The sequence below is a fragment of the Miniopterus schreibersii genome (genome assembly GCF_964146895.1).
Source record: "Miniopterus schreibersii genome assembly, chromosome: 2".
Classification (NCBI taxonomy): domain Eukaryota; kingdom Metazoa; phylum Chordata; class Mammalia; order Chiroptera; family Miniopteridae; genus Miniopterus; species Miniopterus schreibersii.
In genome coordinates, this window is record NC_138102.1 from 81,552,165 (window position 1) to 81,568,168 (window position 16,004).

A 16,004-nucleotide genomic window follows, 5' to 3' on the forward strand; every position below is an offset into this window, starting at 1 on the left:
CACAACCTCTTAAAATTACCAACACTTCTAGAAAAGTTCAGACCCAATACTACAGTAATATCCTAAACTCAATCTTTCAAAGTTCCTAATATTATATTATCCAAGAGAGATATTTGTAACTAGAAGCTTAGGTAACCTTACTTTGTATTTTCCAGGATTCTTTAAAGCACATATCAGAGCTCCATGGCCTCCCATGGAGTGGCCAAAAATAGACATCCTTTGGGGGTCCACTGGAAAATTGGCATTTATGAGTTGGGGAAGCTAAAGAAAATTTAATAGTGTGACAAAATATATGAGAGAAACTTCAGACTTTTCAGTTATATAAAATAATAAAACAATCAATACTTATAAATCACAATCTTACAATGGCATGAACTAGTAAAGATTTTTTTAAAACTCTCAGGTGGACAATGTTAATATATCACTGGATAATATATCTTCCTCAGAAAGCAACTTTAAGAAGATGCATAAAGGACCTTTAAAATGTCCTAAACTTTTGACCCAGTAATTCCACTTCTTGGAATCTATTCTAAGGGAAATGTCCTTAAGGGAAGAGAATTATATGAAAAGATAATCAATGTAATAATTATTATGGTAAAAAAAATATGTAAAATCATGAATATCCTGCATTAGGAAAAAGTAAATTATGGCGTATGAAAGCAATTAAAGTTATGTTATAAATAGATTACAATATTGAAAAATATTTTTTCAACTAAAAAACCCCAAAATTATAGAAAAAATAGTCATACAAAAAAAATGTGGAATATACCAAACATAGTTGTTGTTTGGAGTGATCGAATTATGGATATTATTGTTTCTGAGTTTCTATAATGTAGCACATATTAAGAATTAAAATCATGTAAAATTTAGAAAAATACACAATCTGTGCATAAATATTAATAAAAGTAATGCTTTACCACTTATCCTTCCTAACTAAGCCTTGATTAATCACTATAAAATGTCTGAATGAACCAGCTACAGAGAAATAAAAAGTTTTTTCATAAATTATGTTCTTTCTGTAACCTGGGCTGTGCACACAGGTATCAATATAATTATTAAACTCTCTAAAATTGTATTTAGTGTTAATTTAAATGGCAGTAAATAGAATAATAATACCAGTAAACTTGGGAACTTTCACTAAGATGATAATAAATTTGTACCAAGCAGATTCAACAATACCATATTCTAGTTTAAAATGCTCAGTACTAAAAGGATTTTGTGTCCAAAATCAAGCTTTTGGTACTCACTGATTAATAATTACTTATAAAATTACCTCCTCCGTTACATAAGAGTACATTCTGTAGTTAGTTTTCCAACGATCTTCAGTGGCATCCACATAAAATCCAGCACCAGTACCAAAGTCCCAGCTTTCATCTTCTCCTTTAATATTGCAGCCACCTATCAAGAAAAAATCTTATACTCTGTAGTAAAGGTCTTTTAAATGAATCTGAATATTTGCATTAAAGCTGTTAGACAAATATTGTGGGCTCTCTTCTTTGCTTTTTTGGGGAACATACTTCCTAGCCCTCTTGAGTGGGGCCATGTTCTAGCCAATGAGGTGAGAGAATGCCCTTCCAGGCTGGGGTATTCACTGCCAATATAAGGGACACTGGCTTTCTTTGTTGATGAAGTTCCCTACTGTGTATTCTGAACCTACACTTCGTCACTCTATTTTACCTGTCAAAGGGCTTACAGCCTCCTTTTATTTTTCAGAAATGTTGAGATTCCTTCTCTGATGATCCTAGCCCTTAACCAGCACTTCCATAATTCTCTTTATCACTGTAGTCTTAGAAGCAAGGGAGACAAATGTTTGTGCTCAGTTTATTATCATGAACTGAGTGTCTCCTCATATACTTTGGACTCATTCCATGTTTCCCCTATACACCCATCCCTCATTGGGATTTTCTTGTATTCCTTTTTAATTTATTAGGTTTTGGTTTTATATACTTGCATGTAGTTAAAAAGCCAACCATTGGAATTTTGAATAGAATTAGAGTAACAGAAAGAGAAACTTGAAGGAAATGAACTCTTCATAATATTCAGTCTACCCATCCAGGAACATGACAATTTTCCACTTATTAAGTTTTCATTTATGATCTTTAGAAAATTTTATCAGTTTAAAAAAGAAATCTTTATTTTTAAAGTTTATTCCTAGGCGTTTTATATATTTTATACTATTTTGAATTAAGTTTTTTATTACATTTCTAGTGAGACATGTCTTGCTTTTGTGTAATATGGCCTGTGAAAGGAAATGCACTACTTCCCAAGGTCATTTAACTTCCAGAGTTTTAGCTGGCATTTAAATTCCACTTCCTGAGACTTCGAGTCACAAAGGAAGTTTTAACTATCTGATGGATTAAGGTGCCCAATGTTTAAAATTCTCTAATATAAACATGTTAGTCATTTATAATTAAAACTAGTACTTTTTACACTGTATGATTATCTGATGACTAACAAAGATGAGAAAAAACATCATTATCATATGACAAGACAGTTTACCTACAGAACGGAAAATGTATATAGCATGGTATTTTAGAGTCATGGAGTCAGTTGAAAGATTAATAGAGATATAGCAAAAATATGAAATGAATTTTATAGAGTATATAATATCCCACTTAAAATTTAGTCTTAAAGATTTATATTATTTACAAAGGACTCAGGAACTAAAACACTTACGAGGGCTGGTATCTGGAGCAATGACAACAAGGCCATGTTCTGAAGCAGCCTGATGATAACCAGATTTTGATATAAAATTCTGTTCGGTGCAAGTTAAACCTGAAGATCAAAAATACTCTTATTTCATACTATATTACAAATGGTTTATAAGCTTTAATATTTTTATAATACAGGAAAACAATCTTACTTGGTATTAACAAGTTTTTTTTCATTTTTTGTTTTTTTAGAAATGATTCTAAAGAAGATGCTAAAGTTTCCCTCCTCATAAAATTTATAACAGTATTAATCTAAGATCTGCCTTAGGTTAAATGCTCCCATAGCTGTCCTTTGAAAGTCACTTACTAAAGTTCCAATTACTAAAATCTTTAGGATCAGATGAGTTTGGGAATTCAGAAAATTTTCAAGCTGTAGAATAGCAATATGGTACGTAAAACAAGTGTTATAACAACCTCAGTGCAATATTGTCAAACATGCCAGTTAAACATGTTACTATTTCTACATCAAAACACAAATATTCACAGTGAGAGAAATACTACAGTAATCATAATACAAATAACTTTATATTTCTATATACACGTAGTTTACAGCAACAAAATTCAGCCTAATAATCTTTGTATTCCTCATGTACTAAGAAGAGAGTAATGGCTACGATATGCCTTCCTTAAATTGAGTTTTAGCTCATTTTTACAACTGTTTCTGCCATTTTTCCTACCTCTATGTTTTTCAGTTATGTGATAAAAGAGATTTACTTCTCTTACTATGGGAGTCTATACTATAATGATGTGAGAATGGCCAAGAATGAACTGGCAATAGATGCCTGAGCCCAAAAGTACCTAACTTAACAGCCCTTCTCCAGTGGCCAATAATAAATATCCCACTACACCTGATAATTAGCAATGTCAAAGCTTACTGATATGCATGATGCAATATGAATTAACTACAGAACACTTTTATAGTTTCTATTTACCCCCTAAAAGCCAGCACAGAGACTTATGAAATGATTGCCCAATAAAGACTTGTTAAATTAATAATTATAACATATAAAGTTATAAGCAACATTGGATAAAGTGTTACGGAAGTTTACCATTAAGTAAACCATTAGGACATATACATTTCCACTATTCATGGCAAGAGAACAAGGTCTTTTTTGTTCAACATGTTCCTTTCCAGCACATCTTACAGAGATATGAAAGCCATATCATGGTGTAGAACTGCCCCAACTACTGATAAAAGGTCAACAATTTTGCTGATCTTAACATAAATGTGTTCAGAGAAGGAAGGATAATAGTGTAGAAAGCATGGGTTTTGGATTTCAGATAGGATCTGGTTCCCCATGTCACTCAGCCACTTATTAGCTAAACAAAATCAGGAAAGTAACTCAAATATTCTGAGCCTCAGTTCTTTCATTTGAAAAAGGGGCATAATATTGTCTATTTTTGCCTCATAAGGTGGTGTGAAGATTAAATGTGATAACACTCTGAATTGTGCCTGGGACACAGTGTATAGCACCTTGCACTTGGGAAATGTAAATCTGTAGAGACCAGAGAAAAAGGGTTTTTTCTAGGTAGAACACAAATTCCTCAATTAAGGTAGTAGGAATTGAATTATAGACTCATAAAAACAAAGATAATTGCATTAGTAGGATTACTCTCAAGACTATGGAGAAGATTACTAATTAATATCTACTTGATCAACTGTACTTATTTTATATGAAGAGTTAGGGTTTTTTGCAACAACTTTATTGAGGTATAATTCAGATGTCATACAATTCAACCATTTACAATGTATAGCTCAATGATTGTTAGTATATTTATAATTATGCAACTATCACCATTATCTAATTTTAGGACATTTTCATCACCCCAAAAAGAAACCCCATACCCATAAGTAGTCACTCCCATTTTCTCCCAACCTTAGTCCTAGGCAACCACTAGTCTACTTTCTGTCTTTGTGGATTTACCTATTCTGGGCATTTCATATAAATGGAGTTTAACAATCTTTTGTGAATGGCTTTTTTCACTTAGCATCAAGTTCTCAAGGTTCATCCATGTTATATGTAGCATCTATGAGGACTTTGTTACTCTTTGTTTTTGAATAATATTCCATTATACGCAGAGATCACATTTTATTTATTATTTCATCAACTGATGAACCTTTGTTTTGTTTCCACTTTTTTGCTATTATAATATATAATGTAATACATGAACATTGTGTGAAAGCTTTTGTGTGGACATAGGTTTTAAATTCTGTTGGGTGCATGTGTGTGTATATGTGTGTGTGTGTGTGTGTATAAAATGAAGGACTATTTTGATGGTCACACTGACTTGGGAAAGATGAAATACACTGCATTCAGACCACATTCTAGAATTCAGTTTGAATGTTTTAATTTCAGCTTATTAACTTTAGAAATAAATGACGTAATCTTTCTGTAACTATTTTCCTTCAACTTACTGGAAAGTAAACCTTCTAAAATTCTTTTGTCATTATTTGTCAAGTGTACTGGTTAATCCTTTTTTTTTTTTTTTTTTTTTTTTTTTTCAGAAAAATCAAGCCTTAATTTCCAAGGTATATCTGTTCTTCAGCATCTCACTAAGGAAACTATCCCATCATTTGATGTAAATAAATAAACATTCTGTTTTTTATACTCATGAAGCCCAATGACATGTCTTAATGGATTTAAATTTTGGTTGGGAATTTAGGGTCGTATTATTATAGTAGCTATTATACAACACCCTGGTACTTTTGATCTGGATTATTATTCTTTTTTTTTTTTTTTAAATATATCTTTATTGATTTCAGAGAGAGGAATGGAGAGGGAGCGAGAGAGACAGAAACATCAATGACGGGAGAGTCATTGGTCAAACCCACAACCTGGGCACGTGCCCTGACCGGGAATCGAACCCCGATTGCCTGGATCCTAGGTCAACGCTCAACCACTGAGCCACGCCCGGCCGGGCTGGATTATTATTCTTTTAACCAAGAGATATGACTTTAGTTGCTCTCATCAGAAACAAAAAGCAAAAAGAACAGGAGGAAAGACTAAATACAGCTCTGGAACATGAATCAGAAAATTTGTTCACCCTGTTATGAGATCTTGGGTAAAATATAACTTCACTGGGCCTATAAAACAGCTTACATGATTTCTAAGATGACCTTTAGCTAAGTTTCTAAAACAATTAAACATGTAATTTTGTTATTGCTGCTTTTGGCAATACCCAATGTTTTTCTAGCAAAACCCGTTTCTTTGTTTTCAATCACAGAAATGGCTTGATGAGTTAAAATCAGATAGGCAGTTAATTTTTACCATTTAAAATATCCATTCTAATTTTTAAAGATTGGTATTTAGGGCTTATCTTTGATGAAAACATACATAAGGAAAGATTTATTAAATCAAGTTATAAGAAGAAATGTTAAGGAATCAAAGATAGTTAGCACTTCCATAGATGAAGTGTCAACATCTTGTAAAAGAAAAGCTGGCACAGAGAGTCAAAACCACTGTTGGTAAAACCTTACTCTTAAAATCCATTCCATAGTTTTTAATATTCACCATTGATTAAGAAGCATTATTATTATTTGTGATTTTTCCAGATTGTTGCCAGAGAAGATCCATGGAGTCCAATTAAAATATTCCAGACAATACTGTAAGAAGTTACTTGTCTGTGGCTTCAAATTAGTGTATCATTGGTGTCCTGGTTTTACATAGTAGTATTCTACTGAAGTGGTAAAATCTCTACAAGAAATGCTTGGGTAGGCAGAAAATAGGTAAGTAACTTTTCTAAGCTATTGCCATTGAGTCCAGAACTTTACATTCTCTGCTAAATTACTCTGTCTAACTAAAAAAGAAGTGAAATACATTGGGGTGGGCACACAATGCAATATACAAATGATGTTCACTTGAAGCCTATATACTTTTATTAACCAATGTCACCCCAATAAATTTAATTAAAAATAATGAATTTTTAAAAAGTGCTTTTGTATTTAGTAAAATAGCTTTACTATTTTTGTAGGGGTGGTAATGTGTATAAAGCATTATTATATGAAATCCACACATTTCTAGTTATGATTTTTAGTCATGCTGTTGTAGGATTATATGAAATTTAATTTATCAGCCTTTTAGTAATGAAATTGGTGACTACTGGTGAACCTTAATATTGTATCAAGGTTTTCCTTGGGACAGATGTTGCCTGGGGAAAACTATGCCCTAGGGTTTTTATTCTTCCTCTCCCTAGAATTTGTAACAAGTAAAATTAAAACAAAACAAAAAAGAAGTGAAATAAATGTAATTCAGTAGGCCTGAAATTATTCTCAGGATAACGGAAGAGTAGACTATTGACAGCCTTTTATAAGTGGCTCAGAAAGCACACTAGTAAGTCAAGATAAAAGAGCAAGATAAGCCAGTTAAAAAAAAAAGAAACTCCATTATAAAACTCAAATGTATAACACTTACCAGACAGCCAATATAGTGCAGGGCATTTTCCAGTTTCTGACTTTGGTGGTAAGTAGATAGCAAATTTCATTTTGCAGTTCAGTTCAACACTGTAATTTTAACAGTCACACACACACACAAAATCAATGCTCCTTAGTCAAGACTGAAACATAAGTGATTTAATGTCCAAAGTAAGTGATGCCACCAACATTTAAGGACTATACCTTGGCACTTAAAGAATGGGCCCAACTCAGCCTAGTGATTTTTTAACCCACCTAAGCTGAGCCTATGCTGCGCACAAAACACAGTCATTTTGGCCAGAATAAATTAAAAAAATAAATGTAATATCCTCAATGTAGCACTAATATTATTTAAAAAAACAAACAACTGTTTGTTTCTAAAGATATAAAATTTTATAAAAAATTTATTCTGAAGATCTTAAATTACATGTTCACTCACTCATGGGCACTGAAATGTACCATATCCTGAATTTGCTCTTTATCACTAATATTTTATTAAAATCACTAATATCAAGGCTAGATAATTTTGATTAAAAAAATACACAGATATTTTTCCATGTAAACAGTAATTCATGCAACAATGATGTTTCATAGGCTTATTTAAAGAATCAAATGGATGGAAGAAGAATGAGATATCTAAAATTTTATCTTCTTAGTGGTTACCTGTCATGTTCAAAAACTTTCTGCAATCCCCCGAAGCACTTGTTGCTGGAAATCTGTTTCAATGCCATTCTTTTCCTATTAGTGAAGATTAATCTCATTAATTTCTAGAGAATTAGTTCCTCAAAATTTTGAAACAAAACTGTTTTCAGATAAACTATCCAAATGTACAACTGCTTTTCACCTGGACTTTTTCCACACATGCTAATTTTCTCTAATAAGTAATATTAAGGAACTTTGTTACCACATTAAAAAACTTTAGTACTTTGGTATATCATTATTAATGTATTAACAAGCTTTTTATGTGTGTGGACTGCCCCAAATTCTTTTTAGAAAGAGGAAGAATACAAGTAGGTCATTAACTGACTGCTTCAGCTTAGAAGATAAAAATTGTTAATAACTTACCTGTTAAGTATAACAAGGAGTTAAGGAATTGCCATGACCAATTATGGTTGATTTTAAAATGGGAGAAAAGTGATGCAACAATGATTTTAATAATAACAGATAATATTTATTGAACACTTCCAGTGTGATAGGCACTCTTCTATATGTTAAACCAGATCAAATTACTCATCTTATGAAAGTTTTTCTGAGAAAGTGAAGCACAAGTTTTAGATCATCATTTTTCTCTTTAAACCAAATCAACAAGTAAAACACAAGGCTGTTCTAAGTGAATTAAAAGTACTGCTTGTCACCGGGAAATTCTGAAGTTTGGTAATTCTTTCCTCTCCAACAAATCCTTTAAATTTCCATAAATATTTTTATTACTATTATAATTATTATTTTTTAATCCTCACCTGAGGATATTTTTTCCATTGCTTTTCAGAGAGTGTAAGGGAACGAGAGAGAGAGAGAAACATCCATGTGAGAGACACATCGATTGGTTGTCCCGACCAGGGCCAGGGATCAAGCCTGCAACCAAGGTATGTGCCCTTGGCCGGACCCTTCAGTCAGTGGGCCAACGATCTAACCAGAACTAAACCGTACAGGGCTCATAAATAATTTTAAATTTAAATGTTAAAATACCACATTATTAATTTTTAATAATAAATTTAAAAATTGGAGAGCCATCTTTATCACAAATGCTTACTGAGCAAAGCAGAACTAGACTGATTCTGTTTTGTATCTCTCAAGGAAAGATTCCCTTCCTCTCCTTAACAAGTATTACCACTCTGGTGGTCTTTTCAGTAAAACGTTCTGTATGTTGATCAAATGTGGTACCAGGGTTATTCCTCAAAGATATGTAACAATAACCTTAAAAGCTACTTTTGGAAATGTCTTTGCAAAATTCTAAATAAGATTAGTTTCAATCCTGCCTTTAAGTAATCCCCTCAATAAATACAAATACTTAGATTTGCATTGGAAAGCTGAGATTTGAACCAGAAGGTCTGACATCAGAAACTCTATGCTGCTATGTTCACCTACTCCCTAGAAGGTCTTTAAATACACTTTTTAGACACTCTAAGATTAACTAATTTTATAAGATTAAGGTACTACAATTACAAAGAAACCAACTTCTATTCAGAGGTTTATGCTTTCAATCTATAAAGGATAAATTCTTAAACAACAAACTGTTCACTAGATGTTAATTATTGAATATTAACTTCTGCTATTCTAGCTCCTGATCCTACCTTAAATAATGAACAGATGCATAATTTTAACATATACACATGAGACCAAGGGATAAAACTAATTTGGGGAATTATTCTACAGGGAAATCCTATTTTCTTAAACTTAGCAGGGACTATGTCTGCTGCTTTCCCAAAACACGGTACACTGAGTCTATAACTAGTATATAAGAGGTAGCTAATAATTATTTGTTGAATGAATGAATAATTTTATAACGTCTTACTTCCTATTATGTGAGTTTTAAAAATTAGCTTGTCCTTTACCTCTATCACTCTATACTTTGTTATTCATTTTAGTAAACTACAACTAGTTGATTTCCTCTGCTCTTTATTCAAATTCAAAATCAGACACTTTCCATTTGGTCAGAGAAAACAAAGTTAAAATACTATGTTTAAAATTGGTAAAATGAATTAAAAAATAAAAGCTTTAAACATTTTTTTCTCTAACCACCCATTTTAGAAACTAGTCAATTATAAATCAAGAAAAAAGTTAGCCTCAATAAGAAATGACATAAGCTAAGAACTAGATATGATATACTATGATTTATGACATGATACACTAGGTGATTTATATTTTTCATTAAAATTTTTTTATGAGAGAAATGATGTTTCAAACCAAGTTTTTAGATTTTTCATTCAACTTCAAAGTAACACACAATATATAAAACTTAAATTACCTGCCCAATTGCTACTTGCTCTTTTGTCTGTACCGAAGGGTAGATGATTCTGGAAAAAATATGACCAAGTAGTTTATATACAGGATATACTTTTCACAACAAAGGTTACACAGACATGTATTGTAGGTTAATCATTCTTTTTTTAAAAATATATTTTTATTAATTTCAGAGAGAGGAAGAGAGAGAGTGAGAGAGAGAGAGAGAGAGACACATCAATGATGAGTCACTGATCAACTGCCTCCTGAATGCCAGGGATCAAGCCCGCAACCCGGGCATGTGCCGACCAGGAATCTAACCTGCATCTCCTGGATCCTAGGTTGATGCTCAACCGATGAGCCACGCCCAGCCAGGCTAGATTAATCACTCTTAACAGAGATATTTTCTTCTCCCGAGGTAGGTGACTATCTACCCTGGATGTGGCAGCATGGAAAATGCAGCTGATAGAGCAGCAACTACCACTTCACCTTGGCTATTAACCTAATTACCTTAATACCTATTTTGCCACAAGGCCTGATGTCTGATCGAAAACTTTTGCTGGAATAAGACTCCTATGAAGTTTTTTTTTACTTTTAAATAAATATTTTTGAAAGTTTTAAAGTATAATTTATAAGTCCTGAGAGGGAAGAAAATAGGAGTAGGGGACTAGAAAAGTAGAGAAAGATAAAAAGCCTAGATCTCTCTGGCCAAGAGCTGTAGGTCAACTGTTATTGACCCCAAATGTTATCTACCTCCAGAAATCTGTGTTCTTTGTATTTTTACCTTCTTTCTATGAGTCTCAGACAAACATCACATGACCTCGCTTATACGTGGAATCTAAAGAACTTAATAAACTGATGAACAGAATAGATTCAATGACACAGAAGCATAGATGAGACTGATGAATGTCGGAGGGATGGAGGAGCGCGGGTGGGTGGAGGGGGAGAGAGTAACCAAAGAATTTATATGCATATATGCACAACCCAAGGACAAGGACAATGGTGGGGAGAGGGGATGGGGATGGGGATGGGGATGGGATGGGGTGGAACGGGTCATTGAGGAGAAAAAAGGACATCTGTAATATTTTAAACAAAAATAAAATTAAAAAAAAAAAAAGTTTTCCATATATCTCTACTTGTGTTTTTGCTCCTGTTCTCTCACACTCCCTGATGCTGATCCATTTCTTTATTTTCAGTGTCCCACTACACTGGCTCTTATCAACCTACAAAGCTCTCCCCAACATCACTGGATTATGGCACTGCTGGCCGTCAACGTCTTTGTTCCAATCCTCTCCTCAGTGAAAACTGAGGATCTGGGTTTTTCTCCTCCAGTCTTTCTCTTTGCCCTCCCATGGCCCTTTCCTTTCCTTTTCACACACACTTTCACTAACTCTCGTTCCCTAAGTTTCAACTACACTTTCTGGGTGGAAGAATCTGCATCTCTAGATCCAATGTTCTCAAACATTAGTGCCAGAATTTAAATTTCTTGCTGGACCCTGGCTGGTATGCCACTGGCTGGTAAAACTCAACACATTTAAAATTAAACTACTTATCTCCCATCTTCAAACCATTGTTTTCTTTCCTTTTCTTTACTTTTCTTTTTATCCACACCTGTCCTGCTCAATCTATGTTTAAAACATCTTCAAGTTACCCCTTCTTTAACTTCCCTCAGCCACCATCCTAATTATACACAAGAAATTAAAACTTCCTATTTTGTTTCCTTCAGATATCCCCCTAAAATCAACCCTGCATGGAAGCCTGGGGTTTTAATCCATTTAATTTACTGCTCAATGGATACAAAGACATCACATCTTCAGGCATAACATAGCCAACATGGAATTTAGTGACTTTTAAAAAATTGTGATTAAAAAAACCCAGCATAAAATTCAGTCTTAACTATTTAAATATATTCTGTCAATTTAAAAAACATGGTTAACTTGCCCATATTAACTATCAGAAATGCCTGATGACCTTCTACCACGTATGAACTGTGTACTAAGCAGTATCTTTTCCTTCATAAAAGCTTACCTGGCTGGCCAATATGTGAATTTTTAATTTATCTTGGGGGAAAATATAGCATCCATGAACTCCAAACACCTTAACTCGGCTCTCAAAATTGTCTTCAATAGTCCCTCACTATTTTTCTAGCCTCACTGTCTATTATCTTACAATAGTCAAACTCCACTATGTATACCTCTAGTATAGACCGGATGCTTCTACTGGGTGTCTTTTACTCAATGCCAGGACGGTTTAACTGTTTTAGAGCGGGTTCTGGGGCCAGACCCTCTAGGTTCAAATTCTGGCTTCACCACGTACTACTGACGACTTTGGGCAAGCTATGAATCTTGTATGCCTCGATCAATTGGATAGGGCTGTTCCCAGGGCTAAAGGAGACAATTCAAGTCCTGCTTGGAGCAGTGCTGGCTATGATACACACACAAACGTTAGCTACCATTATTCCCATATTCTCAAAACATCCTACAAAGTCTGCTCAGAGACCATCTCCTAATGACCTCATCAGAAATGTCCCATAGTCCACTACACAACTCTAACAAAGCATTTACAGCACAAACAAGACTTCAAAGAGTTTCAAGTGCTTCAGGAGATGCGGGTTCCCGGTACCCCCGGCGCGTGCTCCTGACCGCACTCTCGGGTGGCGGCCGGTCCGGACTCCGCCCCCCAACGCGGACGCCGACCAGCGTGGCCAGCCGATCCCCGCATGCTGAACCCGGCGCCTGCGGGGAATACTAACGCTCTGTGGCTTGTTTCCTCAAGAAACTGGGTATAAGTTTACTTCACGCGGTGGAGGTCGGGTTAAGGACTGGAAGAGGCTATGAAAATGGAAAAATCTGTAGGAATGTAGCGGACACAGCTTCCTCTCCGACACCGCACCCCCGAGGGCCCCGGGCAACGCGCTCCTGGAATTCAGTGAACGAAAAGGATTTTGGGACGAGGCGCAGCGCCTCCGGACAAAGTCCGCGCCCCCGCGCCCCCCTCCCCCCAGCCCGCTGCCTCCGGCCGAGGCTGGGTTGCGCGCAGGGCCGGGATCGGTCTCGGCGCTCGCGCCCGCCGGACCCCCCCACTTGCCTCAGCGTCCGCCGCGACCAGACCTTGCCGCGACGCCGGTGCAGCCCGACACCCAGGTGGCCAGGACAGCCGGCCTCTGCGCAGACCCAGTCCTACCCCCAGCGGCGCCGGAGGCTGCGGTGGCAGCGGCGGTAACAGAACCGGCAGTCGGAACCGAAAGGCGGGGCCTCAACATGGCCGCTGGTGATACGGCCTGGGCCCCGCCCCTTCTGGGCCCCGCCCCTCGGCCCCGCCCCCGCCCGCCCCCACTGTCTCGCCGCCTCGCTCCCCTCGCTCTCGTCTGCAGCGCGGTGAGGCCCTTCCTCCTGCTGCCGCTCTCCGGGTCACAGAGACCCGCTGCCTGCTGGGCCCATCGCCGTCCCGAGGGAGGAGGAATTGCCGTGGCTTGAGTAAACTCAGGTTGAGTGGTGGACAAGGGTCCCACGTAACTCTTTGAAGTTATTTGGACCAGGACATAATTTCAAGTCTGCTTCCCACCCCCTACCCCCCAAATTTTTCCAGTTTGTCCACCTGGCACCTGGAGTTGAACAAGAGCTATTTTTAAATCTCGGGAAACATAGTAAGAGCTCCACCAATGTCCTCTTTTTTTCCTTTCTCTCAATGAGTTAGTTGAGCTGAGTAATAGTTGCTAGTTGATGGCTTACAACAAATCTTCCTTTGATGTTTTGCTTCTTTTGCTTGATTTAAATGATTGAGGGTGCTTTGCCTGTTGAGAAAATGAATCTGATTACAAAAAAGCTTATTATTTTTTTAAATCAACAGCTAGACCGACAGATTGTAAATAATATCATCTGAAAGCCAGAGCTAGTTTCTTGGGCCTGCAGTCTGTGCAGTAGAATAGGGTTCCTGCATTTGGTTTAATTCTCTGGTTTAATTCTTTCCTGTGCCACACTGTTTATTGCTTTTGAACAAGGGGCACCATATTTTCATTTGCACTTGGCCCTGAAAATTATGGGACTGATCCTGCTGAAAAGAGAGGTAGGTGAATGACCTCTATGGGAACTGACATTATAAATATGGATACTACACAGGTTACCTGACAGAATCAGTCCTGTGGCCTAGGCCCATTTGATACTAATGAACTAACCTGTATCCTGAACCTGTAGACCTGTGGATCAATTGGAACTCAGTCTGAAAATAATATTTATCTGTGGCAGGATAGTAAGAAGCTATAAAAATTCCTGGGCATGTGGAATGGGGAGGCTGAAACAAAATCAAATAAGGCCCAACACTTTGGGTAGTTTGTGCCAGCTTCTGACTCTCAAGGCTTTATCTTCCCCAGCCAAAGACTCTTGAGAGCAAATGGTTTATACCTCTCTTCCCTAACCAGTGAACACATGGCTTAAATCACCCTGGTCTGGAAAAATAGAGAACAAAGACCCAATTCATGCTATTTGTGCCAGCTATACCCAAGGACAGATGAAGTCTGGGAGACAAATAACAAAAACTCAGAAAGCATTTGGATGGTATCACTTGAGGAGGTGTTAGGCAGAATAGATAACTGCTAAGACAGGAGGAGGGGAAAAGGGGGGGAAAAGGGGAATTTATCTCACCCATCAAACAAAGAATCCAGCAGTCTTTGGACTTGCCAAGACAAAATTGCCAGATGTGCTCATAAATTCTGGGAAAAGCTGCAACAGTGTGAAAGGGGGACCTTGAAACCTATAAGGGTAAAAGTATAAAGCTCTTGAACCCCCACCAGACAGGGCACTCAGACTAGCTGAGTTGCCCACTTGTGCTTTATACCAAGTGTATTCTTAATACATTTGCTTCCTTTGCTTCGTTAGTAAATTTTGCTTGCTTTACTTCAACGCTGCTTTCTATCACTTGTCTGAATTCTTTCTCATGAGTATAACAAGAGCCAAGAAGGGGACAGCCAGCTCCCTTTGACTTGGGTGACTCTCTGGTAACATATCTATGCAAAATAATGTTTTTATTCTGAAAAAGCATTGGCATGAGAAACATTTCTTTCTACTATTATTAAATACAAAAATTGAACAAAAATTTTCTTCAAACTGAGTTTCAATGTAGCTGAATCTCTTGTGATTTTAATGTCCCTAGTAATTAAATTTTTTTTTTTTTTTTAAAGAAACTCTGCTTTAGGGACTGGAGAAAGGGATGAGATGGGGTAAAATGGATCATTGGAAAGAAAAAGGGACATCTGTAATATTTTAAAACAAACAAACAAAAATAAAGAAACTCTGCTTTTTTAAAAAATTGATTTTAGAGAGAGGAAGAAACATCAATGTGACAGAGAAACATCAATTGGTAGCCCCGCATATGCATCTGGACCAGGGATCAAACCCTGCGACCAGGGTATATGCCCTGACTGGAAATTGAACTGTGACCCTTCTGGTGCACAGGCTGATGCTCAACCAACTGAGCAACACACGCCAGAGCGTTTAATTCTTAATTAGAATATGGGTATAAGGTTTAGCTAAATGTTTCAATTGATTTGGTTGTCATGTAGCTTATGGTCAAAGATAAGAAAGCATGTTAGTCATGTTCTGAAGGACTGCCTATAAATCAAGTTCCAGAAGAAATGTCTAAAAGTGTACTTTGCTTGAGATAATAGAAAAATATAGCTAAATACAAAAGGATAACTTAAACAAAAGCAATAGTCACAAGATGTCTAGTTTCTGCTATTTGCTTTAAAGATAACATCGAGACAGAATTATGAGATATTTTGCAAAATCTTGGTTCTTCAACCCAGCAACCCTTGTTCTCATAATATAATTTTCTGTTGCTGATGTTTCTATTTCTTTGTCAATGCTATATTTCTATTTCTTTGACGGGATAACTCTAGAGCCACAAGGAGTTATCAAAAAAAATGTTATCAATGACTAAAGGAACAC

At 36.2% G+C, this 16,004-nt stretch overlaps 1 protein-coding gene across 4 annotated transcripts in view; it reads right to left on the reverse strand.

Annotated features, from left to right (window-relative positions):
• The window catches only part of ESD (esterase D), a gene marked incomplete at its 5' end in the record, with an annotated part of 34,574 nt that extends 21,209 nt beyond the window's left edge, over positions 1–13,365 (reverse strand). The window contains 7 exons of one of the 4 annotated variants that reach the window (XM_081130847.1): positions 142–261; positions 1,274–1,398; positions 2,677–2,775; positions 7,124–7,212; positions 7,786–7,860; positions 10,088–10,136; positions 13,173–13,365. In XM_081130847.1, the coding sequence (XP_080986973.1) occupies positions 142–261; positions 1,274–1,398; positions 2,677–2,775; positions 7,124–7,212; positions 7,786–7,853 (501 nt within the window). Of the gene's footprint in view, positions 1–141; positions 262–1,273; positions 1,399–2,676; positions 2,776–7,123; positions 7,213–7,785; positions 7,884–10,087; positions 10,137–13,149 lie in introns of those variants that run through there. The other 3 variants (XM_081130846.1, XM_081130848.1, XM_081130845.1) reach the window with 3 other exon arrangements.
• Between the last annotated feature and the right edge of the window lie 2,639 nt (positions 13,366–16,004).